Source organism: Theropithecus gelada, chromosome 3, assembly GCF_003255815.1.
Source record: "Theropithecus gelada isolate Dixy chromosome 3, Tgel_1.0, whole genome shotgun sequence".
Taxonomy (NCBI): domain Eukaryota; kingdom Metazoa; phylum Chordata; class Mammalia; order Primates; family Cercopithecidae; genus Theropithecus; species Theropithecus gelada.
Window position 1 is genome coordinate 8,872,500 of NC_037670.1, and position 25,489 is coordinate 8,897,988.

General features: G+C 53.0%; 1 protein-coding gene across 2 annotated transcripts in view; it reads right to left on the reverse strand.

Annotated features, from left to right (window-relative positions):
* The window catches only part of LIMK1 (LIM domain kinase 1), a 35,047-nt gene that overhangs the window by 2,497 nt on the left and 7,061 nt on the right, over positions 1-25,489 (reverse strand). Inside the window, exons 1-12 of one of the 2 annotated variants that reach the window (XM_025380818.1) lie at positions 24,187-24,407; positions 21,345-21,483; positions 20,919-21,028; positions 18,879-19,085; positions 12,158-12,263; positions 11,895-12,061; positions 10,941-11,124; positions 10,191-10,277; positions 8,849-8,980; positions 6,296-6,355; positions 6,005-6,070; positions 3,450-3,606 (exon numbers count right to left, since the gene is read on the reverse strand). In XM_025380818.1, the coding sequence (XP_025236603.1) occupies positions 3,450-3,606; positions 6,005-6,070; positions 6,296-6,355; positions 8,849-8,980; positions 10,191-10,277; positions 10,941-11,124; positions 11,895-12,061; positions 12,158-12,263; positions 18,879-19,085; positions 20,919-21,028; positions 21,345-21,483; positions 24,187-24,236 (1,465 nt within the window). In that variant the 5' untranslated portion in view covers positions 24,237-24,407. Of the gene's footprint in view, positions 1-3,449; positions 3,607-6,004; positions 6,071-6,295; positions 6,356-8,848; positions 8,981-10,190; positions 10,278-10,940; positions 11,125-11,894; positions 12,062-12,157; positions 12,264-18,878; positions 19,086-20,918; positions 21,029-21,344; positions 21,484-24,186; positions 24,408-25,489 lie in introns of those variants that run through there. The other variant, XM_025380817.1, reaches the window with a different exon arrangement.

Here is a 25,489-nt window from a genome sequence, read left to right on the forward strand (position 1 = left end):
AAGCAAGGAATGCATTCTCCCCTAGATCCCCCTGGAGGGAGTGCAGCCCTGTTGGATTTCAACCTTCTGGCTTCCAAAACTATGAGGGAATACATTTCTGCTGTTTATTTTATTTTGAGATGTAGTCTTGCTTTGTCGCCCAAGCTAGAGTGCAGTGGCATGATTGTGGCTCACTGCAACCTCTGCCTCCTGGGTTCAAGCGATTCTCCTGCCTCAATTTCCCGAGTAGCTGGGATTACAGGTGTGTGCCACCATGCCCGGCTAATTTCTGTATTTTTAGTAGAGGTGGCATTTCACCATGTTGGCCAGGCTGGTCTCGAACTCCTGACCTCAAGTGATCCACCTGCCTCGGCCTCCCAAAGTGCTGGGATCACAGGTGTGAGCCACCGTGCCTGACCATTTTCTGCTGTTTTAAATAATCAAGTTTCTAACAATTTATTACAGCAGCCTCAGGAAACTGACATGGACTCTCTGAGCCTGTTTCCTTAACTGTAAAATGGGAATGATACCAGTTGCTTAATGATGTTAAAAACAATTGGTACATGGCCGGGTGCGGTGGCTCACACCTGTAATCCCAGCACTTTGGGAGGCTGCGGCGGGCGGATCACCTGAGGTCAGGAGTTTGAGACCAGCCTGGCCAACATGGTGAAACCCCATCTCTACTAAAAACACAACAATTAGCCAGGCATGGTGGCAGGTGCCTGTAATGTCAGGTACTTAGGAAACTGAGGCAGGAGAATCACTTGAACCCGGGAGGTGGAGGTTGCAGTGAGCTGAGATCACATCGCTGTACTCCAGCCTGGGCAACATAGCAAGACTCCATCTCAAAAACAAAAAATGAAATACCCAAAACAATTAGTACTGAATACCAACTCTCATTTACTGAATGCCAACTAGGTGGAAATGAGTTTACAACCTTTAATCCTCACACCAATCCCTACAGATAGGAAACACTAAGACTGTTTTGTTTTTTTGAGAGAGTCTTACTTTGTTGCCCAGGCTGGAGTGCAATGGCACAATCTCGGCTCACTGCAACCTCTGCCTCCTGGGTTCAAGCAATTCTCCTGCCTCAGCCTCCAGAGTAGCTGGGATTACAGGCGCCCGCCACTATGCCCAGCTAATTTTTGTATTTTTAGTAGAGATGGGGTTTCACCGTGTTGGCCAGGCTGGTCTCAAACTCCTGACCTTGTGATCTGCCTGCTGCGGCCTCCCAGAGTGCTGGGATTACAAGCGTGAGCCACTGTGCCTGGGAACTAAGACTGTTTTATAGTCTTCTTTGGGGGCTATGTTAACTATGTTTGTGTGTGTGTGTGTGTGTTTTTGAGACAGAGTCCCACTCTGCCATCAGGCTGGAGTACGGTGGCGCGATCTTGAATCACTGCAACCTCCACCTGCCGGGTTCAAGTAATTCTCCTTCCTCAGCCTCCCGGGTAGCTGGGACTATAGATGTGTGCCACCATGCCCAGCTAATGTTTTTTGTATTTTTAGTAGAGATGAGGTTTCACCATGTTGGCCAGGATGGTATCGATCTCTTGACCTCGTGATCCGCCCACCTTGGCCTCCTAAAGTACTGGGATTACAGGTGGGGTTTTTTGTTTTTTTTTTTGAGACAGTCTTGCTCTGTCACCCAGGTTAGAGTGCAGTGGTGCAATCTTGGCCCAATGTAACCTCTGCTCCTGGGTTCAAGTGATTCTCCTGCCTCAGCTTCCCAAGTAGCTGGGATTACAGGCATGAGCCACCACACCTGGCTAATTTTTGTATTTTTAGTAGAGATGAGGTTTTACCATGTTGGCCAGGCTGGTCTCGAACTCCTGGCCTCAAGCAATCTGCCTGCTTCAGCCTCCCAAAGTGCTGGGATTACAGGTATGAGCCACTGCGCCTGGCCTATTTTTTGTTTTCTTGAGACAGGGTCTCGCTCTGTTGCCCAGGCTAGAATGCAGTGGTATGATCATAGCTCACTGCAGCCTTGACCTCCTTGGCTCAAGTAAATCTCCCACCTTGGCTTCCTGAGTAGCTGGGACCACAGGCGTTAGGCACCACGCCACATGCCAGGCTAATTTAACTAGGTTAACTATGATGAGGTGATGGCTGGGGTCTGCCTGCCCTGAACCTGTGTTCATGTGCCACCTGCTTGTAGAAGGACTTTATAACCTATACTCTGGGCATATATAGGACCACTGACAGTAAAGAAATGGACTGAGGGAGGTAGACCCTGTGGAGGCAGAATTACCGTCCCCAAAGATGACTGCGTCCTGATCCCTGGGACTTGTAAACGTCCTACCTTCCATCGGACTCTGCAGATGGGATTAAGTTGAGGGTCTTGAGATGGAGGGCTGATCTTGGATTTTCCAGGTGGGCCCAATGTCATCATAAGGGTTCCTATCAGAAGGATGGAGGGCCGGGCATGGTGGCTTATGCCTGGAATCCCAGCACTTTGGAAGGCCAAGGCAGGAGGATCACCTGAAGCCAGGAGTTTGAGACCAGCCTGGGCAACACAGTGAGACCCCTGTCTCTATTAAAAATTAAAAAGAATTAGCTGGGTGTGGTGTTTCATGCCTGTGGTCCCAGCTATTCAGGAGGCTGGGGTGGGATGACAGTTTGAGCCCAGAAGGTCGGGGCTGCAGTGAGCTATGGTGGCACCACTGCACTCCAGCCTGGGCAACAGAGCAAGACCCTGTCTCTTTAAAAAAAAAAAAAAAAGGAAGGAGGAAGATTAGAGCCAGGGAAGGAGATGCAGGGATGGATGCAGAGATCAGAGAAGAGAAGATGCTTTGCGGCCAGCCCTGAAAATAGAGGAGAGGGCAGCAATATGAGGAATGAGGAAGCCTGCAAGAGCCAGAAAAGGTAAGGAAACAGGTGCCCCGGAGCCTGCAGAAGGAGCTCACCCTGCTGGAGCCTTGATTTCAGCACGGTGAGGCTGACGCTGGACTTGACTCCAGAACTGTATGATCATTTATTTAAGCCACTAAATGTCTTTTACTTATTTTTTTGTTGTTGTTGAGATGGAGTTTCGCTCTTCTCACCCAGGCTAGAGTGCAATGGCATGATCTCGGCTCACTGCAACCTCTGCCTCCCAGGTTCAAGCGATTCTCCTGCCTCAGCTTCCCTAGTAGCTGGGATTACAGGCACCTGCCACCATGCCCGGCTAATTTTTTTATTTTTAGTAAAGATGGGGGGTTTCACCATGTTGGCCAGGCTGGTCTCGAACTCCTGACCTCAGGCGATCCACTTGCCTCAGCCTCCCAAAGTGCTGGGAATACAGGCGTGAGCCACCTTGCCCAGTTGCCACTAAGTGTCTTATAGGAGAAAGAGGGAGCCAATGTAGGACCCACAGGGTAACCGAAGAGCCAAGGAGGCTGGGAGGGGCCAGGGGCTCCAGAGGTTGCAGCTCTGCTGGGCCCCCCGTGGCTCCCTGTGAAGGCCATGACGGGCAGGGCTGAACCACTCACCATTGATCATCTCGGGCGCCATCCAGTAGGGGTTGCCCACCACGGTGTAGCGCTTCTTGCGGTCTGGCTTCTTGAGGCTCCGCAGGTCCTCGGGCTGAGTCTTTTCATCTACCATGAGCCGCGCCAGCCCAAAGTCGGCCACCACCACGTTCTTGTTCTGGGAAGGTGAAGCCGGGTCACACTGGGACCCGGTCCTGGTACTGCCCGCCTGGCCTGCCCCTCGCCGGGACCCCAAGCCAACCCGTAGACAGACCACAGAACACACCTCTGATACCCTGTATTGGCACAGGGTGGGGACCCCTTCCTTCCCCAGAGCCATCAGCTCTTTGCAAATGGAGCTGCTGGAAGCACCTGAGGATGGCAGTGTGGCTTCCTCCCTCCCACCACATGCTGCACCCTCTGCCCTTTCTCCACGTGCTCCCCAAACCATCCCGGTGCCCCCACTGCTCCCTCCTGCAAGCGCTCCCTCCCACCTACGAGGGTACTGACGCTGCTTTGTTTTGGAAAGATAGGCATTCTTTTTTTTTTTTTAGATGGAGTCTCGCTCTGTTGCCCGGGCTGGAGTACAGTATTGTGATCTTGGCTCACTGCAACCTCTGCCTCCGAGGTTCAAGCCATTTTCCTGCCTCAGCCTCCTGAGTAGCTGGGATTACAGGTACCCACCACCATGCCTGGCTAATTTTTGTATTTTTATTAAAGACAGGGGTTTCACCATGTTGGCCAGGATGGTCTCGAAATTCTGACCTCAGGTGATCCACCCACTGTGGCCTCCCAAAGTGCTGGGATTACAGGTGTAAGCCACTGCCCCAGCAAGACAGGAATTTTGATTAGAGACCCAGGTCCTATGCATGGCATGCCACCAAGTTTATTCTTTATTTATGTTGATTGACTGACTGAGATGCCCAGACTGCTCTTGAACTCCTGGCCTCAAGTGATCCACCTGCCTCAGCCTCCCAAAGTGCTGGGATTACAGGAGTGAGCCATTATACCTGGCCCAATTTTATCTTTAATATTCCCAATAAGCAGGTGAGGTCTATGTTCTTTGCTTTTTGGGTTTCTCCCTCTTTCTTCCTTCTCTGTTGCCCAGGCTGGAGTGCAGTGGCATGATCACAGCTCATTGCAGCCTCAACTTCCCAGGCTCAAGCAATCCTTCCACCTACGCCTCCTGAGTAGCTGGTACTATAGGTACTTGGCACCATGCCAGCTATTTTTTTCTATTTTTTTGTAGAGACAGTGTTTTGCCATGTTGCCCAGGCTGGTCTCGAACTCCTGGGCTCAAGTAATCTGCCCACCTTGGACTCCCAAAGTGCTGGGATTACAGGTGTGAGCCGACACAGGTCTATGTTATTTTTTATTTTTTTATTTTTATTTTTTGAGATGGAGCCCCACTCTGTTGCTGGAATGCAGTGGCATGATCTTGGCTCACTGCAACCTCCGCCTCCCAGGTTCAAGTGATTCTCTTGCCTCAGCCTCCCGAGTAGCTGGGATTACAGGCATGTACCACCATGTCCACTAATTTTTAAATTTTTTAGTAGAGACAGGGTTTTGCCATGTTGGCTAGGCTGGTCTGGAACTCCTGGCTTCAAGTGATCCACCTGCCTCGGCGTAAGCCACAGTGCCCGGCCTTGTTTCGTTTTGTTTTTTGAGACAGGGTCTGGCTCTGTCTCCCAGGCTGGAGTAAAGTAGCACAATCTCAGCTCACTGCAACCTCCACCTCCCAGGCTCAAACGATCCTCCCATCTCAGCCTCTCAGGTAGCTGGGACCACAGGCTTATGCCACCATGCCCGGCTATTTTATTTGGTATTTTTGACAGAGATGGGCTTTCGCCATGTTGCCCTGGCTGGTCTCGAATTCCTGAGCTCAAGCAATCACCTGCCTTGGCCTCCCAAAATGCTGGGATTATAGGTGTGAGCCACTGTGCCCATTTCTGTTGTTTTGAGCCATCTGGTTCACAGTACTTTGTGATGGCAGCCCCAGGACGCGAACACACCACCTCTCCAGACAGGCATGGTTACTCCCTCCTCTGCTTTCGGTGGAGAACCAGGCTCCCCTCCCTTGCCAATCCTTAGATACTGGGATCTTTGCCTGCCCGTCCTCTGCTTAAATATCCACCTAAAGCCTCCTCTTTCAGAAACCCTGCCCTGACCACTCCAGCCCACATGCCTATGCCCCTGCTCTGTGGCCCCCAGATGCTGGTGCTGTCTGGTGTAGCCCGTGGCCACTGTGCCGGGGGCTGCGCTCTATGAAGACCAGGGTCCTGGTCCTTTGCAGCTTACCTGTCACTTTCTCCTTCACTGATTTATAAGACCCTCCTACAAACCTGGGATGTTGACGGTCCACCATGAGTCAGTGGCAGAGACAGGACTCGAACCCAGGTCTGTCTGCCTCCTGATGCTGGGCTCTTCCCCACAGGCTGCTGCCCCCCACCCCCACCTCCAATTGAAGTCATGGAGGCAACCCGGGGGCCTCCAGTTCTGGGAAGGCCTCGAGGCTGGGAGTGGTTGGGCTCCTGCTGTCTCCCTGACACCCAGCCACGTGGGGCCCTGGTGCTCACCTCACGGACCAGGCAGTTGTGGGAGTTGAGGTCTCGGTGGATAATGTTCATGGAGTGGAGGTAGGCCTGGGGGCGGGGACACGGGAGTCAGGGGGCAGCTGTGCGGAGGGACCCCAGCCCATTCTGGCCCCCCAGGAACTCCCTCTGCTCCCACCCCCATCAGGCCAGTCAGGACGATTCTTCCCACCCTCCCATCGACCCCCTCTGCCCTCTTTCAAAGCTTCTTTGTGGGTTCTGTTTGCAAATTCCTGGTGGGATTGTGAATGGAGTTGGAGCACCCGGCTCACTCACCATCCCCGACGCGATGTCCTTGGCAAAGCTCACTCTCTGGCTCCATGGGTACTGGCTGTCCTGGGATAGAGAAAGAAAGGCCAGGGTGGGGCCGGCGGGGGCCCCGGTGGCAGGGATGGTTGCATGAGAGAGAGGCAGGAAGGGGCAAGTGTCCTAGAGGATCCTATGAGCTCCTCAACACCCTGATTTCTTCAGGCACCCACAACAGTCTGCTTCTAAAGAGTATGAGTCAACACAGCTCATAGACGTTATTTTCTTTTTTTTTTTTTTCTTTAAATGGAGTCTTACTCTGTCACCCAGGGTGGAGTGCAGTGGTACCATCTCAGCTCCCTGCAACCTTCACCTCCTGGGCTCAAGTGATTCTTGTGTCTCGGCCTCCTGAGTAGCTGGGACTAAGGGCATGCGCCCCCATGCCCAGCTAATTTTTTGTATTTTTAGTAGAGACGGGGTTTCACCATGTTGGCCAGGCTGGTCTTGAACTCCTGACGTCAGGTGATCTGCCCACCTTGGTCTCCCAGTGTTGGGATTACAGGCATGAGCCACTGCACCTGGCCTTAAGCAATTCTCTTGCCTCAGCCTCCCAAGTAGCTGGGATTACAAGTGTCTGCCACCAAACCCAGCTAATTCTTGTAGTTTTAGTAGAGATGGGGTTTTATCACATTGGACAGGCTGGTCTCAAACTCCTGACCTCAAGTGATCCACCTGCTTCAGCCTCCCAAAGTGCTGGGATTACAGGCATGAGCCACCACACCCAGCCCCTACAAACATTATTTCCTAACAGAACTGATTTCAAACTCTAAGCAGGGATAGCTCCCAATCTGTCTCCTCTGAGAAAACAAGCTAGATTTATTTTCTATAGAATCTCATCTTTCTGTCAGGTGCGGTGGCTCATGCCTGTAATCCCAACACTTTGGGAGGCCAGAGCGGGTGGATCACGTGAGGTCAGGAGTTTGAGACCAGCCTGACCAACATGGTGAAACCCCGTCTCTACTAACAATGCAAAAATTAGCCGGATGTGGTGGTGGGCGCCTGTAATCCCAGCTACTCGGGAGGCTGAGGCAGAAGAATCATTTGAACCAGGGAGTTGGAGGTTGCAGTGAGCTCAGATTGTGCCATTGTGCTCCAGGCTCGACAACAAGAAAAAAACTCCATCTCAGAAAAAAAAAAAAGAAAACCAACAAAACAAAAAACTCATCTTTCTAGGTTTTTAAAAAATTGGAACCTACTTTCACAGACAGATAAGAGATAGAAGGGCCCAGCAAGGTCACCTGCAGAGTGGCAGCACTGAGCCACGCCAGGAGAACGGGGCTTTGGGCTCAAATCATTTGGGGGAGACGCCTCATTCCCAAACCCCATCCTCTTGGAGATCTTTATTTTTTATCGAGACAGGGTCTCACTCTATCACCCAGGCTGGAGTGCAGCCTCGACCTCCTGGGCTCAGGAGATCCTTCTGCCTCAGCCTCCCGTGTTGCTGGAATCACAGGCATGCGCCACCACATTTGGCTAATTTTTTAATTTTTTTGTAGAGATGGGATCTCATTATGCTGTCCAGGCTGGTCTTGACCTCCTGGCCTCTAAAGATCCTCCTGCCTCAGCCTTCCAAAGTTTGGGAATTCAGGTGTCAGCCACTGCACTTGGCCTAGCCCAGAGTTTCTAAATTGCACTTGACAATGGAACCTGAGTGGAACCTCCTAGCAGGAGCCCAAAGGGTCCACAATTTGGATACAAAGTAATCCAACCTGAGGAAGATCCCATGGTCTCAGGGTGGTACAGAAATGGGGCTGGAGGCCAGGACTGGATCCCCAGGGCATAGTCCAGCACAGGGCTCTGCGAGGCTTCCTCCAAACACTTTTTTTTTTTTTTTTTTTGAGATGGAGTCCCACTCTTGTCGCCCAGGCTAGAGTGCAATGGTGCAATCTCGGCTCACTGCAACCTCCACCTCCCAGGTTCAAGCGATCCTCCTGCCTCAGCCTCCCAAGTAGCTGGGGTTACAGGTGCCCAACACCATACCTGGCTAATTTTTATAGTTTTAGTAGAGACGAGGTTTCACCATGTTGGCCAGGCTGGTCTTGAACTCCTGACCTCAAGTGATCTGCTGGCCTTGGCCTCCCAAAGTGCTGGGACTATAGGCATGAGCCACTGCGCCAGGCCTGAGTACTTTATTTCTAAAGATGGATTTGTAATTTTATTCAAATCCTTAAGGAAAGCTCTGAATTTTATTTTCGTTTTTGAGATAGGGTCTTGCTCTGTGGTCCAGGCTGGAGTGCAGTGGTGAGATCACAGCTCACTGCAGCCTTGAATTCCTGGCCTCAAGTGATCCTCTTGCCTTGGCCTCCCAAAGTGCTAGAATAACAGGTGTGCACCATTGTACCTGGCCTTTCCCAGCTTTCGATGGAGTCAGTCATTCCCCTATTTGATTAGGAATCAGGGTTCAGAGGGCCTTTGAGACCCCTGTGGCTGCCCCTCATTGAAGAGAAGAGACTGAGGCCCACAGGGGGAGCTGCCTTGCCCGGGGCCACACAGCGGGGGTGGCTGGCTCTGCCCAGGACTCACCATGCTCTTGATGATGCCCCGGAGGGTGCCGCCCTTGATGTACTCAGTGATGAAGTTGAGCCTCTTGTCCTTGTAGAGCACCCCGATGAACTTGAGCACGTTGGGGTGTTCCAGGCATCGCATGACCTTCACCTGGTGGGGCACAAACAGGCTGGGCCTGGGCTCTGTGTGGTCCGAGCTGTGCCTGGGTTTGCTTCTCCTTTCTCCATCCCACCAGGTGCTATAGACGGTCTCCCCAGCTCCCCTCTCCTGTCTCTGCCACACTCACCAGCTGCTGTGCCCTCTGCCTGAGCTGCCCCCACCCCCAGCGATGCTCTTTTTCCCAGTCCCCTGCCTGCAGTTACTTTCTTTTTGTTTTTTTTTTTTGAGAAGGAGTCTCGCTCTGTCGCCCAGGCTGGAGTGCAGTGGCCGGCTCTCAGCTCACTGCAAGCTCCACCTCCCGGGTTTATGCCATTCTCCTGCCTCAGCCTCCTGAGTAGCTGGGACTACAGGCGCCCGCCACCTCACCCGGCTAGTTTTTTTTGTATTTTTTTTAGTAGAGATGGGGTTTCACCGTGTTACCCAGGATGGTCTCGATCTCCTGCCCTCGTGATCTGCCCGTCTCGGTCTCCCAAAGTGCTGGGATTACAGGCTTGAGCCACCGTGCCCGGCCAGTTCGTTCTTTTTTTTTTTTTTGAGAAGGAGTCTCACTCTGTCACCCAGGCTGGACTGCAGTGGCACGATCTTGGCTCACTGCAACCTCCGCCTCCTGAGTTCAAGAAATTCTCCTGCCTCAGCCTCCCGAGTAGCTGGGATGACAGGCACCCACCACCATGCCTGGCTAATTTTTGTATTTTTAGTAAAGACAGAGGTTTCACCATGTTGGCCAGGGTGGTCTTGATCTCCCAACCTCAAGTGATCCGCCCGGCTCAGCCTCCCAAAATACTGGGATTACAGGCGTGAGTCACGGCGTGCGACCAATGCAATTACTTTTTTTTTTTTTTTTTTTTTTTTTGAGACAGGGCCTTGCCTCGTTCCCCAGGCTGGAGTGCAGTGGTGCGATCATGGCTCATTGCAGCGATCCACCTCAGCCTCCCGAGTAGCTGGGATGACAGGTGCACATCGCCAAGCTCGGTAAATTTAAAATTTTTTTGTAGAGATGGGGTCTTGCTATGTTGCCCAGGTTGGTCTCAAAGTATCCTCTCTCCTTAACCTCCCGAAGTGTTGGGATTACAGGTGTGAGCCCTGTGCCTGGCCTGCTCTCTTTCGATAGGTCCCTGAGCCCTTTCCTGACCTGTGTTGAGGGGCAGGGGTGAGCACCTGGAAGGCCCTCTGGAGGGAAGAGGGCCTTCCGATCACTGACCTCCTTGAGGAACGTCCTCTGGGTCTCCTCGTCGAACCGGATCAGCTCCTTCATCACCATCACCTCACCCGTCTCACGGTGTGTCACCTGCGTGTGGGACACAGAGGTGTGAAGACAGAGTCTCTGCTGTAAGCCCGCCTTCTAGGAAGCCCCATCTCCACCCCAGGACTGCCAGGGAGACGTGCAGATGGCTTCACACTCTAGGCTGCACATGGGCTGTTCCCAAACACCCAGGTGGATGGGATGTATTCATTTTCTTTTTTGAGATGGGGTCTTGCTCTATTGCCCAGGTTGGAATGCAGTGGCATGATCATAGCTCACTGCAGCCTTGAACTCCTGGCTCACAATCCTCCTACCTAAGTCTCCCAAGTAGCTTGGACCACAGGCATGCACCACTATACCCAATTAATTTTTAAATTTTTTGTAGAGATGAAGTCAAGGCTGGTATTGAATTCCTAGTTCAAGTGATCCCACAGCCTTAGCCTCTCACAGTGCTGGGATTACAGGGATAAACCACTGCGCCCGGCTAGAAGCCACCTTTCAATGACCACCTGCACATAAGGTCTTAGTCTACCTGTAGGAGGTCCCCTGCTCCTAATTAGCTCCAGGAGGCCAAGGTGGAGGAGAGGGCACTGGCCAGGGAGTCTGGAAGCCAGACACCCCTTCCACTGCGTATCCATAGACTGGGGAGGAAGGAGAATGGAGGGGTCCCACCCAGACTGTCCCCCGAGACCCTAGCATGCTCTGTACCTTGATGGCCTGGCCAAAGCAGCCCTTGCCCAGCACCTCCCCGTGGATGAGGTCCGATGGCCGGAAGATGCGGTGTGGCCGGCAGACTACGCGGAGGGACTCAGAGCGACCCAGGTCCTTGCGCTGGGAGGCCGGGGAGCCCAGTGAGCTGGCACCTGGAGACCTGTCGATGCTGCAGCTCCTCCTGGGGGGCACACATGGTGCCCAGTGCCACCGGGGGACAGGTGGCATCTGGCCAAGGCCCTGCCCCTTCCTCCTCCAGCCTGCATGCCCCTGTCCATGCCAGTCTATGCAATCACCCCCTGCTTTGGGAGGGCCTGCCTGGGACAGTCCAAAGGCTGCCCATCCCAGTGTCTCAGCCTATCCCGGCTCTAGTGGCAGCCCCTAGCTCGCCCCAACCCCTCGGATCCCACTCTGTCATCCTTTTTTTTTTTGAGACAGAGTCTCGCTCTGTCACCCAGGCTGGTGTGTAGCGGCATGACCTTGGCTCACTGCAACCTCCGCCTCTTGGGTTCAGGTGATTCATCTGCCTCAGCGTACCGAGTAGCTGGGACTATAGGCACCCGCCACCAAGCCTGGCTAATTTTTGTATTTTCAGTAAAGATGGGGTTTCACCATGTTGGCCAGGCTGGTCTTGAACTCCTGACCTCAGGTGATCCGCCTGCCTCGGCCTCCCAAAGTGCTGGGATTACAGGCATGAACCACCACGCCTGGCCCCACCCTTGGCTTTTTAGAAAATGTGTTTCCTCTCTTTTTTTTTTTTGAGACTGGGTCTTGTTTTGTCACCCAGGCTGGACAGCAGTGGTGTGATGACAGCTCACTGCAGCCTCCACCTCCCTGGCTCAAGCCTGGGCTGCATTTGTGCAGGGCTGGCTCCCTGACCTAGGTCCCACAGCCCTTGAGTCCCAGCAGGGGTGAAAGCACCCAGCTGAACTGAGGAGCAGGCTGACTTACAAGACAGGCTTCTGCCGGGCAAAGCCGCCCGCCTCCCCGCTGGGAGTGTGAACCGGAGAACTCAGGGGGCTGGTCTCAGGCCCCAGCCCGTGGCCCAGTGTATCGTGAGGGTCGTGCTCGAGGGTGAGCTGGAGCAGGCGGCTGGTTTCCTGAATCAGCAGGTCAATCTGGGGACAGCAGGCATGTGAACGGGGGTGGGGTGGGGAGGGGGCTAGGCACGAAGGCACTACCTCCCATCCTGCCCCCCAGACTCAGGACCGTACCTCATCCAGGGGCACATTTCGGATGGGCGTGCCATTGATTTCCAAGATCCGGTCTCCGACGTGGATGGAATTCTTCACATCTGGGCTCATGCAGCCTGGATCCACTCTGTGGGTGGGGCAGGGGTCAGGCCAGTGCCCGCCTGTCCCTCACCCCAACAGGAAACCAAGGTGAAGGGGACCAGATCCGGGGTGAGCAGGCGGAGGATTCTACCTCGTGTGACTGGGAAGTAGTAGATGGCCAGAACACCGAGTTCTGGTTTCAGAGGAGGAATTCTGTAATCAATTACTGATGTCTGCCACAGGCGTGAGCTGGAGAAAGGTGGCGCGCTTGTAGGCACTGGCCACCCACACGAGATGCTCAGCTGCTCCCATTCAATGGACCATTGTCTCCACCCTGGGGGAAGAGATCTATCCTTCCAACTCCCAGGTATGCTTGGTCTCGATATCTGGGTTTTTTTTTTTTTTGAGACAGAATCTCACTCTGTTGACCAGGCTGGAGTGCAGTGGCACAACCACGGCACAACCACTTCCTGAGTTCAAGCGATTCTTGCACCTCAGCCTCCTGAGTAGCTGGGATTACAGGTGTACACCACCATACCCGGCTAATTTTTTGTATTTTTGGTAGAGACGGGGTTTCACCATATTTCCCAGGCTTGTCTTGAACTCCTGAGCTCAGGCAATCTACCCGCCTTGGCCTCCCAAACTGCTAGGACTGGCCGGGCACGGTGGCTCACGCCTGTAATCCCAACACTTTGGGAGGCTGAGACGGGCAGATCACTTGAAGTCAGGAGTTTGAGACCAGCCTGGCCAACTTGGTGAAACCCCATCTCTACTGAAAACACAAAAATTAGCCGAGCGTGGCAGTGGGTGCCTGTAGTCCCAGCTACTTGGGAGGCTGAGGCAGGAGAATCGCTTGAACCTGGGAGGCGGAGGTTATAGTAAGTCGAGATTCTGCCACTGCACTCCAGCCTGGGTGACAGAACGAGACTCCGTCTCAAAACAAAAGCTAAAACAAAGTGCTAGGATTACAGACATGAGTCACTGCGCCTGGCCTGTCTGGTATGCTTGGGGCAGGTGAGTGCCTTGGGTCCCAAAAAGGTCTTGGTTTAGTGGCTTCCTATCTGACTCCCAAACTCGCCCTGCAAGAGGAGGCCAAGCTCTATTGCTCCTGCATTGGCAGAAGGGATCTGGCAGCTTGCTCTGAGCCACAACTGCAGGATGAAGACGGGAAAGAGACCCTCAATCAGTTGCCCATAAGCTAACTCACAAAAAGATCAATTTGCCAAATGTACTTGTTTCTTTTAACTCTTTGGTGTTAGGGACCTGGTTTCCCTTCCCTTTCCCTTTCTTTTTTCCCTTCCCTTCTCTTCCCTTCCCTTTCCTTTTTTTTTTTTTTGAGACAGAGTTTTGCTCTTGTTGCTCAGGCTGGAGTGCAATGGCACGATCTCGGCTCACTGCAACCTCCGCCTCCCAGGTTCAAGCGATTCTCCTGCCTCAGCCACCCGAGTAGCTGGGATTAAAGGCATGTGCCACCACAACTGGCTAATTTTGTATTTTTAGTAGAGATGGGTTTCTCCATGTTGGTCAGGCTGGTCTCAAACTCCCGACCTCAGGTGATCTGCCTGCCTCGGCTTCCCAAAGTGTTGGGATTATAGCCGTGAGCCACCGTGCCCGGCCTGGGACCTGGTTTTCATTCTGCCTCATACAAGCTTTTCAGGGAATGGTCACTTTGTCTCCGCCCTAGGTCCTGGAGATGAAAAGGGGATGGGGGTAAGGCAGAGAGGAGACTGAGAACTTTAAGAAAAACAGGGCCAGGCATGGTGGCTCAAGCCTGGAATCCCAGCACGGAGGCCAAGGTGGGAGGATTGCTTGAGACTAGGGGTTTGAGACCAGCCTGGGCAGCATAGCAAGACCCCATCTCTATGAAATTTTTTAAAGAAAATTAGCTGGGCATGGTGGCACACTCCTGTAATCCCAGCTATTTGGGAGGTTGAGGCCAGGAGTTCGAGACAAGCCTGAGCAAAATAGTGAGTCCTCATCGTTACAAAAAATAGAAAATTAGCCAGGCACGGTGGTGCTGCCTGTAGTCCTAGCTACTTGAGAAGCTGAGGCGGGAGGATCGCTTGAGCCCATGAAGTCGAGGCTGCAGTGAGCTATGATCGTGTCACTGCACTCCAGCCTGGGCAACAGAGTGAGACCCTATCTCAAACAAACAAGCAAGCAAACAGAAAGACTATTCTCATATTGGGGAGAAGCTCTTCCTTACAGTCATAAACGCAGAAGGAAGAACAGAGTTAGAAATTCAGCATTTGGTAGCCACCCTAGTAATAATTGCTACAGGCAAGAATCATCAATAGATGCTAAAATCATTTGGGGAAGGGTTTTTGGGAACAGGGTATTTACAGACTCAAATCTCACAAATGGTTTATTGATGACAAAGGGAAAAAAATCCTTACAGTAGGGAAAAAACAAGTAATCAAAGCGAACATCCTCAGCAAAGGGCACGCTGACATCATATGTCTCCTGGCAAGATCCACTCGGAAGGACAGAGGATCACTTATTCAGTGTCAGGCCAAACCCGCAGAGCCTGTCTCTCTAATAGGAAACATCAGTCAAACCCAGATACGAGGGCGGATGCGGTGGCTCACGCCTGTAATCCCAGCACTTTAGGAGGCCGAGGCGGGAGGATCACTTGAGCCCAGGAGTCTGAGACCAGCCTGGGCAACATAGTGAGACCCTGTCTCTCTTTCTAAAAAAAAAAAAAAAAAAAAAAGGAAAAACACTTTACTTTAATGACTGGCCTGTATACTTCAAAAATGTCAAGATCATTAAGGGCAATGAAAGGCTGAGGAAATGGCCAGGCGCAGTGGCTCATGCCTGTAAACCCAGCACTTTGGGAGGCTGAGGTGGAAGGATCACTTGAGCCCAGGAGTCTGAGACCAGCCTGGGCAACACAGTGAGACCCTGTCTCTCTTTCTAAAAAAAAAAAAAAAAAAAAAGGAAAAACATTTTACTTTAATGACTGGCCTGCATACTTCAAAAATGTCAAGGTCATTAAGGGCAATGAAAGGCTGAGGAAATGACCAGGCGCAGTGGCTCATGCCTGTAAATCCAGCACTTTGGGAGGCTGAGGTGGGTGGATCATTTGAGGTCAGGAGTTCAAGACCAGCCTGGGCAACATGGTGAAACCCCGTCTCTATTAAAAATACAAAAATTAGGAGTGCATGACGGTGCACACTTGTAATCTCAGCAACTTAGGAGGCTGAGGCAGGAGAATCACTTAAGCCCGGAAGGCAGAGGTTGTGATGAGCCGAGATTGCGCCATTGCGCTCCAGCCTGGGCAACAAGAGCGAAACTCCATCTCAAAAAAAAAAAAAAAAAAAAAAAAAGATACTGATGAGACATGACGATTAAACGCAATGTTGATCATGGACTGGATTGTGGATTGGGGGAGACTGCTATAAAGGACGGTTCAGTAGTTCAGCATAGAGACCACTGGCAACATTTGAATATGGTCTGTGTATTAGATAATGGTATCAATGTTAAATTTCCAAAATGTGATCACTGTACTGTAAGACACAATTGATAATTATATAAGAGAATGCCTAGTCAGGCGTGGTGGCCTGTGCCTGCAGTCCCAGCTACTGGGGAGGCAGAGGTGGGAGGATCACTTGAGCCCGGGAGGTTGAGTCTGCAGTGAGCTGTGATCGCATCACTGCACTCCAGCCTGGTTGACAGTGATACCCTGTCTCCAAAAATAAAAAATAAAAAGGAAGGCCCTTCTTTTGAGAATCTCTAGCATATTTGTGGGGGAGTCAATCATCCCTGCAACTTACTCCCAAACGATCAATAAATAACAACATATACATACACGAACAAATATAAACAAGTCACTAAACATGTATATGTATCTGTATCCATATATGTATATATAGAGAGACACATATAACTCCCAAATATGGCAGTTACGAATTGGTGAACCTTGGTGAAGGATGTGTATGTATTCAACGGACTTATTATTTTAGCAGATTTTCTATAAATCTACAAAATGTGAAGATGAAAAGTTGAAAAAAACCAAAGAAAATTATTTTCACTGATACAGGCTTTGCACGCATATAGCCTTAAAAATAAGCCAGGCATGGTGGCTCACGCCTGTAATCCCAGCACTTTGGGAGGCCAATGTGGGAGGATTGCTTGAGGCCAGGAGTTCGAGACCAGCCTGGGCGACACAGCAAGACTCAGTTTCCACAAAAATTTAAAAAATTAGCTGGGTGTGGTGGTGTGTGCCTATAGTCTCAGCTACTCAGAAGGCTGAGATGAGTGGATTGCTTGAGCACAGGAGTTTGAGGCTGCAGTGAACTACGATTTTCCCACTGCACTCCAGCCTGTATGACAGAGCAAGACCCTGTCTCAAAAAAAATTGTGTGTGTGTGTGTGTATATATATATAAAATAAAACATACATATATAAATTACTTATAATCTCACATTCTTTCCCTTGGTTTGCTAAAGCAGCAGGTGGCCTGGATAAATTAGACCTTCCTTAAAATGCTGCTATACACAAAATGAAAAGCAGTCAACTAAAACCAGTTTAAAACAACAATTAAATCTTTGGCAAGTTGGACTCTTTCCGGGAAGGGTGTGGCTCTTTGCAGAAATTACTGGGATGTTCCAGATGTTGGCTGGGCAGAATGCTTACCCAGTGAGACAGACAGGGAGGAGATGTCATTAACTCTCTTCTTTATTTTTATTTTAGAGACAGGGTCTCGCTCTGTCCAGCCCAAGCTGAAATGCAGTGGCATCACCATAGCTCACTGAAGCCTCCACTTCCTGGGCTCAAGCAATCCTCTCACCTCAGCCCTCCGAAGTGGCTGAGATAACAGGCATTAGCTGCTGCACCCAGCTGACTGTCTTCATGTCTAAAATTCTGCCTGGATTTCAGGGACCAGCTGCAGCCTCTGATTCTGTGGGGACCTCCCTTGGCCCTCTGGAAAGAGCCGTTGGTCTGGGAGTTTCCTCGTCTCTTTCAGCAGCTGTCTGCTCACTCGTGTATGTAAAGCAGCTGCTGGCTTGGCTGATGTCAAGGCAGGGATGGAGACACACAGTCAAGCCCAGTATCATTTTCTGTCCCCAGGGCCACCTTCACATCTCACCAATGCCTATGCAGTCCTGGGCACCTGACAGGTGTACAAGAAACATTCACTGCATCAAATGAAAGCTAGCACTTGGGCCGGGCATGGTGGCTCACACCTGTAATCCCAGCACTTTGGGAGGCTGAGGAGGGAGGATCCCTTGAGCCCAGGAGTTTGAAACTAGTCTGGCCAATATAGTGAAACCCTGTCTTTACTAAAAATACAAAAATTAGCCAGGCATGGTTTGCCTGTAGTCCCAGCTACTTGGGAGGCTGAGATGCAAGAATTGCTTGAACCTGGGAGGTGGAGGTTGCAGCGAGATGATATCATACCACTGCACCCGAGCCTGGGCGACAGAGTGAGACTCTGTCTCAAAAAAAAAAAAAAGAAAGTGAGCAATGGCCCAAAAGTGGAAGCATTGCATGTTACTTCTCAAGGTGTCAATAAAGGCTCCACAGAAATCTTAGAAGGCTCCAAGGTATCCACCTCCCTCATTGTTCAAACAGACCCCCAAAGCCCAGAAAGAAAGGAGCTGCTCAAAGTCACACAGTAATCTCATCTTTATCGGCCCTGCCCCATTTTTTTGAGACAGGGTTTTGCTCCATTGCCCAGGCTGGAGTGCAGTGGCGCAATTATTGCTCACTGTAGCCCCGACTTCCTGGGCTCAAGAGATCCTCCCGCCTCAGCCTCCCAAGTCGCTGTGACTACAATGTTGCAAAGGCTGGTTTTGAACTCCTGGCCTCAAGTGATCCTCCCATCTCAGCCTCTCAGAGTGCTTCGATTATAGGTGTGAGCAACCGTGCCCAGCCTTTATGTGTTCAGTGATTTCAACATGCCCGGTCAATTTAAAAATTTTTTTTTTTTTTTTGTAGAGACGGAGGTCTCGCTATGTTGCCCAAGCTGGTCTCAAACTTCTGGCCTCAAGTGATCCTCCCATTTTGGCCTCCCAAAGTGCTGGGATGACAGGTGTGAGTTACTGCACCCGGCCTCTTCACTCATTCCTGATTTGGTTCCTCCTCTTTCTTGTTGGATCAGACATGGACTAAAGAAAACGTTTTTTTATTTTTTGGGTGTGTTTTTTTTATTTTTTATTTTTTGATACAGAGTTTCACTCTTGCTGCCTAGCCTGGAGTAAAATGGCAGTCTGGGCTCACTGCAACCTTCACCTCCCGGGTTCGAGTGATTCTTCTGCCTCAGCCTCTCAAGTAGCTGGGACTACAGGCACCCACCAACACGCCCGGCTATGTTTGTATTTTTAGTAGAGATGGGGTTTCACCACGTTGCCTAGGCTAGTCTCGAACTCCTGACCTCAGGTGATCCACCCACCTTAGCCTCCCAAAGTGCTGAGATTACAGGTGTGAGCCACCATGCCCGGCTGAAATGTCTTTTTATTGTATCTGGCATTTGTAATGGTATTCAGAGGAATGAATGACTGGGCCAGAAATCTGGTAAACCAGGTTGTCAGAGCTGGGCCCCAACTGCACCCAAACACTCGCCCATTCATTGTCAGAGCCCCCCGTGCCAGACTCTGCCACCCACATCAACGGCCACAGCCACACTGACGGCAGCCTTGCTAGACCGGCCACTCACCCCTGGACGCGGACGGTGTGTGCGTGCTCGGTGCCGCAGCCCGGCGGGCCGTGCGGGGGGTCGATGGAGACTGAAAGTCCACGCTTGCCATGAGATGAGGCTGGGATGGACACTAAGGTGACGGTGTGGGGCAGGTGGGAGCCGGGGGAGTCGGGCAGGATCTGCTCGATGACGGGGGTCACCACAGTCTGGTAGTAGCAGTGCCCGCTGCAAGAGCCGCCAGGGGCGGGAAGGAAAGAGTGTCAAGAGCATCATCAGTTTCAGCATCCCTGCAGCCCCCAGCCCCAGGCTCTTCCCCTACCCGCTTCACTTTTTTTTTTTTTTTTAGAGATGGAATCTCGTTCTGTTGATTATAACACTGCACCCCAGCCTGGGTGACAAAGCGAGACTCCGTCTCAAAAGAAAAGGAAAGCTAGCAATTGCCCAAAAGTGCAGTGGTGCGATCTTGGCTCACTGTAACCTTCGCCTCCTGGGTTCAAGCGATTCTCCTGCCTCAGCCTCCTGAGTAGCTGGGATTACAGGCACGCACCACCATGCCTGGCTAATTTTGTGTTTTTAGTAGAGACAGTTTCACCAGGTTGGCCAGGCTGGTCTTGAACTCCCGATCTCAGGTGATCTGCCCACCTTGGCCTCCCAAAGTGCTGGGATTACAGGCGTGAGTCACTGCACCTGGCCAGCTTTTTCTTTCACTTCTCCTATGGAACTGGGAGCAGGAACTGTGCGTGCCCAGCCAGCCCTCACCCCTCTGAGTCATTCGGGTCTGTCTACTCGCTGTGATCCTGTAAGGCGGCCAGGACAAGGCCTGAGGATAAATCCAGTTCAGGAGGAAGTCATTAAAAGCCCATCTGGGATCAAGCCACGTTGTCCTCTAATCCAGCCTGATCAGTGTTGTATAAGAAAGAATCTGTCTGGGTTTTGTCCTGATTCCTGGGAGGGAGACTCTAAGTCCTTGGAATGGGGTATCTTTGTTATTCATGAGCCCCTCAGACTATTCCTGAATTGATACTAATGAGATGACTCAGCCCCGCAAAGAGACATCATGTGATTTGAAGAGAGTTGCAGCTTTCAACCAGCCTGACCTCCAAGAACGGGGGCTGGAGACTAAGTTTGATCATACGGCCAATGACTCAATCAGTCATGACAATGTAATGAAATCCCAATAAAAACTCTGGCTGCTGAAGCTCGGGGAAGCTTCCTGGTTGGTGACCACATTGATGTGCTAGGGGAGGGAGGGGAGATGTTTCTTCATTTGGCCAGACCTGAGCTGTGTCCTTTATAATGAAACTGGAATCCTAAATGGAGGCTTTCCTGAGTTCTGTGAGTCTGTTAGCAAACAATCAAACTTGGCAGGGTCTTGGGAGTCCCTGAATTTGCAGCCAGTCGGTCAGAAGTGTGAGTGGGTTGGTGACCCCTTGTGGCTGGTGTCTAAAGAGGGAGCAGTTGTGCTGGGGATGGTGTCCTTAACTTGTGGCATCTGCCCCAACTCTGGTGATTCGTGCCAGCACCATGCTGCAGTCATGGCCAGTAAGAAAGCTGATGTCTGAGGCTTTTTTTTTTTTGAGACAGAGTCTTGCTCTATTGCCCAGGCTGGAGAGCAGTGGCGCAGTCTCGGCTCACTGCAACCTCCGCCTCCCAAGTTCAAGTGAGTCTCCTGCCTCAGCCTCTTGAGTAGCTGGGATTATAGGCCCATGCCACCACACCTGGTTAATTTTTGAATTTTTAATAGAGATGGGGTTCCATCATGTTGGCCAGGCTGGTCTTGAACTCCTGGCCTCAAGGGATCCACCTGCCTTGGATTCCTGAAGTGCTGGGATTACAGGCGTGAGCCACCATGCCTGGCCATCTGAGGCTTTTTCACACTGACTTCTGTGTGTTACTTTTCCCTTGTTTCCACGTCTGGACAAGAAAGGAGATATGAACATTTGCCCCGCAAAACCAACGTGGAAGGGGCAGGAGGCCCGGGTGTGGGACAGTCAGTGTCCTTGCAGACCTGTGACACAGGTGGGCCCCTTAGGCTCGGGGAGGGGCCAAGGCACTCACCAGTATAGCTTGGAGTGCTCCACCAGTGTGTACGTGTCCCCGTCGCCGATAAAGGTCCCACACGTGAGGCAGATGAAACACTCGGGGTGGTACTTCAGCTCCCCAGCCACCTGGTGTGGGGGTGAGGAGGGAACAGCCCCGCTCAGCAGCCCCAACAGCCCCCACAGATCCTCCCCAGGCCTCTTCTCCGAAGGGCGTCACCAAAAAAACAACTGCGGGGACCTGGCTGGCCAGCTGCTGAGCTCCTGGACAGAGCTGGTTCCATAGATGGGGGCGCTGAGGGATACAGACAGACAGTCAGGCTCAGAAAGCGGGGGACACTCCAAAGACCAGCAAGGAGAGACAATGATGGGAGAGAGACCTGGAGCATGGGGTCTGCTTCGACACCCCCACCCCAGGTGAGTGTGCAAGGCAGGGGGCGCTCACCATAACCAGTCCCTTGGTGATTTGCTCCGAGCACCCATGGCAGGACTCGCCATAGCGGGCCCAGTAGTCCTTCTTGCAGAAGAGCTGCCCATCCTTCTCATAGTACTGGTGCGACAGGGAGGCACTGCAGTCACAACACCTGCGGGAGAGGGGCCGGGCTGAGACATCCACTCCCGCCCTCCTCTGTTGCACCTAGGACCCTGCCTTGGCTACAGGCACCTTTGTAAAAATTAGAAAAAGTTTTTTTGTTTGTTTGTTTTTTGAGACGGAGTCTTGCTCTGTTGCCAGGCTGGAGTGCAGTGGCACGATCTCGGCTCACTGCAACCTCTGCCTCCTGGGTTCAAGTGATCCTCCTGCCTCAGCCTTCTGAGTAGCTGGGACTACATGCAGGCACCATCACGCCCAGCTAATTTTTTGTCTTTTTAGTAGAGACAGGGTTTCACCACATTGGCCAGGATGGTCTTGATCTCTTGACCTCGTGATCCGCCTGCCTTGGCCTCCCAAAGCAGTGGCTCACGCCTGTAATCCCAGCACTTTGGGAGGCCGAGGTGGGCAGATCACTTGGGGTCAGGAGTCTGACTACTCCTAGGTAGTAGCTACTCCCTAGCTACTAGGGAGGCTGGGGAGGGAGGACCGCTTGAGCCCAGGAGTTGAAGGCTGCAGTGTGCTATGATTGCACCACTGCACTCCAGCCTGGGTGACACAGCAAGACCCTCTCTCTAAAAAATAAAATAAAGAAAATGTGGGTGCCCCAGTGAACCCGCAGGCACACATGTGCCCCACTGGGTCCTGGTGTGGGTGCGCATGTCTGGGTCAGGGTACAGACCCACACAGAGAAGAGGCTAGGGGGTCCGTCCAGCTCTGCCGCTGTTTGGGTGCTATGGGTTGGTCACACAGAGACAGAAGAACCCAGGCTCTATAGGTCCACAATCTAGGAGAGAAGCAGGTAGGAAAGACTGGGACCTGGATGAGATGAGGTAACTTGAAGGGCTGTTTCCTACCCAGGAAACCCTCCACCGCCTGGGGCCTGCATGAGTATCAGTCACGGGCTGTCTGCCATTGCTAATTCCCTAAAACTAGGGAACTGGGGTTGAGGAGGGGAGTTCATCAGTAAGCTGACGGGACACTGTCCCTTTAAGAGGATCCAGCCAGTTCCCCTTTGTCTGGGAGCCTGGGGGAGGGGCTGGGAGTAAAGGGGGAGCAGAAAATGCCAGGGTTTGGAAGCATGTGGGTGGGGGCGCATCCAGGAAAGGGGGCCTGGTGCATTCCTCCATGGGGGTGGGGAATGCGGAGGCTGGGCCACTGGAGGTGGCGGTGGCAGGGGCAGTGGGAGACATGATGTCAGGGTCACTGCCCCCGCTCGGTGCACACCTGGGGGTGGGCAGTTCACCAGATCGCTGCGGGGATGGGGTGGAGGAGGGAAGGCAGTGAGGGGGGTGGTCCCCAGGGCACCTCCCATTCCGGGGCTCTAACCTAATATGAAAGAAGTGCTGCAGCCACGAGGCCAGGCCGACTTTGGGTCCTGCCCTCGTAGAAGCCCCCACACCCGGTGCAGACCAATGACTCGCTTCCTGTCCTTACACAGATCACACATGACCTCGGTCACAGGGGTGCCACATCACAGGAATGCCCCTCACTCCCGCCTGCAGGAAGCAGGGCCCCTGCATGCCTCTGCAGTGGGCGGTGGGTGGGTGGGGGATTAGGAACTGCTGTAACCAAGTGTCCCCATCCTGGGGAGGGAAAGCTCTTCCGCAGCCTGGAAACTGCTACTGGTCCATTCACTCGCTCACGCAGAAACTCACAAACCTTCATCACTGCTGCTCACTTTCAGCAGCTGTGAAAGACCCGGCGGTGATGACTCACCCCAGGGTTTGAGTACACTTGGCTTCTCTCCGGTCACCACTTCCTTGAAGCCTGTTCTACCAGACACTAGGTCTGCCCACCAGTGTCTGCCACTGACCTGCCAGTTCCCCACGGCCCCACAAGGCCAGGCATCCACAACACTTGTCCCAGGAAAGAGTATAAGCGATTCCTGCGGGGGAGGCCCCCGCTGTGCACCCAGCATCCTCAGAACCGCCTCGAGACCCTGTCTCTGCCTCCACTGCAGACAGGGTGCCCAGGCCTGGCCCGGGTTGACTTGGTGGCTCAGTGGCTGGGGCTCGGGGCCTCAGTGAACCTTTGCGGACGGAGAGCATGCAGGAGTTCCTGTCCCTGCCCCGGCCCTCACCTCTCAGGCCTGCATTCTGGCAGGAGCTACAGGTGGATGGGCCTAACTCTCTTGGGTGCCCCACACAGAGGGCCTGACTGTCCCTAAGAAGGATGTCAAGGGAGGCACACCAGGTACTGAGGCTGTGCAGAGCTGCCCTGGGGCCAGCCAGAGAGGAACTCCCTTGGGGGAGAAGCGTGCCCTGGCCCCACTCCAGGGTACCCCTCCCTGAGAGCAGGGTAGGACAAAGCCAGGCTGGGGCAGGAGAAGGGGGAGGCACCCAGAGGGCATGAAAGGGGTGCTCTGCGGCCCAGGTGGCTGGCTGGGCTGGGAGACAGTGGTGGCTTCCCTAATGACAGGAGTAGAATCATCGCTCTACCCAGGACCACATCCCTGGCCACCAGGTGCAAACAAACAGCAGGTGGAGGACCGGCCTCATGGGGAGACTGTCCTGGAAGGGCCTGCAGCTTTGGCAGTGGCCTGCTCCCCCGACAGCAGCCACCGTGCTACGGTGACCAAGGAGTTTCAGTTCTGCCCCAGAGCTTGGACCTAGGTGGGTTGGCTTCCAGCCCCAGGCCTTACACCAGGGGCCCTGCCTGGGGCCAGGGACAGGTAGGGAGGGGGATTCCCACTTACTTAGCCCTCTGGAGGAAGCGGCGTCTTCTTGGGGCTGAAGCCAACAGCATCCTCTGTGGCTACGCTGGGGGCTCTGGAGGTCTAAGGGAGGGCAGGGGTGGCCAGACCAGCCGCTTCCCCATCCTCCCTCAGGGGCTCAGGATTGGAGGCTGCAGAGGGTGGAGCCAGTGTGGCTGCAGCACACAGGAGGAGGATGCAGCCGCGTGGGTGCCAGGGGACTTGGTCTGAGCCTGCAGCAGGAAGTGGCTGAAGCACCATGTGCCTGGGCTTTGGTGTCGATGAGGAGCAAGCAGTCTAGGCTTGGACCCCAGGCAGGGAGCCTGTGGCCGGTCCCTGAACACACACTATAGGCTCCTCAGCCTCGGCCCTGACAACGGCACTGAAGGCCTCAGGTTTCTCTGGGGACAGGGACAAGCTTAAAAGCAGCTGCCTTTTCCACTGCTGTCCCCAAGGGAACAGAGGTCGACTTCCTATGGACAGTTTGTCCTCGCCAAAAAGGTTCCCTGAAGAAAGGGAGGTTGCATCCCGCCCCAGCTCCAACCCCACAGGCCAGCAGCATGCTCAGCCTCCCTTGCCCAGGGCCAGTCCATCCAGCTGCCAAGGAGATGCTACCAGGGCTGCGGCAGCCCTGGGGGTTGTGCACTGGAGGCTTCCCAGAGGGGACCACAGAGGCAGTATCTGAGCCAAAGGGAAGCCTGGACCAGTCTGAGCCTGGTCATCACCTGCTGGGAGGCGGGGCCTGTAAGGAGGCGGGGCCTGCAAGGGGTTGGGAGGTCAGAACAAGAAAAAGGGGCAGGCCCTGTAGTGACAACCCTGCAGCAATTGTCCCACTCTACAAAGTGGGACAGCATCTGGTCCCGGCCGAGCCTCCAGCAACCCACAGGCCCCCATCACAGCACTCATGACCCTGTCTGTCCTATCAGCCTGGGACTTTCTCAAGAGCAGGGGCCAGAAGACAGGAGCAGCTCTCAGATTCTCAGGTTATGACATTCAAAGATGCACAGCTGGCTGTGCGCAGTGGCTCACGCCTGTAACCCCAGCACTTTGGGAGGCCGAGGTGGGCAGATCGCTTGAGGTCAGGAGTTCGAGGCCATCCTAGCTAACATGGTGAAACCCTGTCTAAAAAACAAAAACCAAAAATTAGCCGGGTGTGGTGGCGGGCGCCTGTAGTCCCAGCTACTGGGAAGCTGAGGCAGGAGAATCACTTGAACCCGGGAGGTGGAGGTTGCAGTGAGCTGAGATCATGCCACTGCACTGCAGCCTGGGCAACAAGAGTGAGACTCTCAAAAAAAAAAAAAAAAAA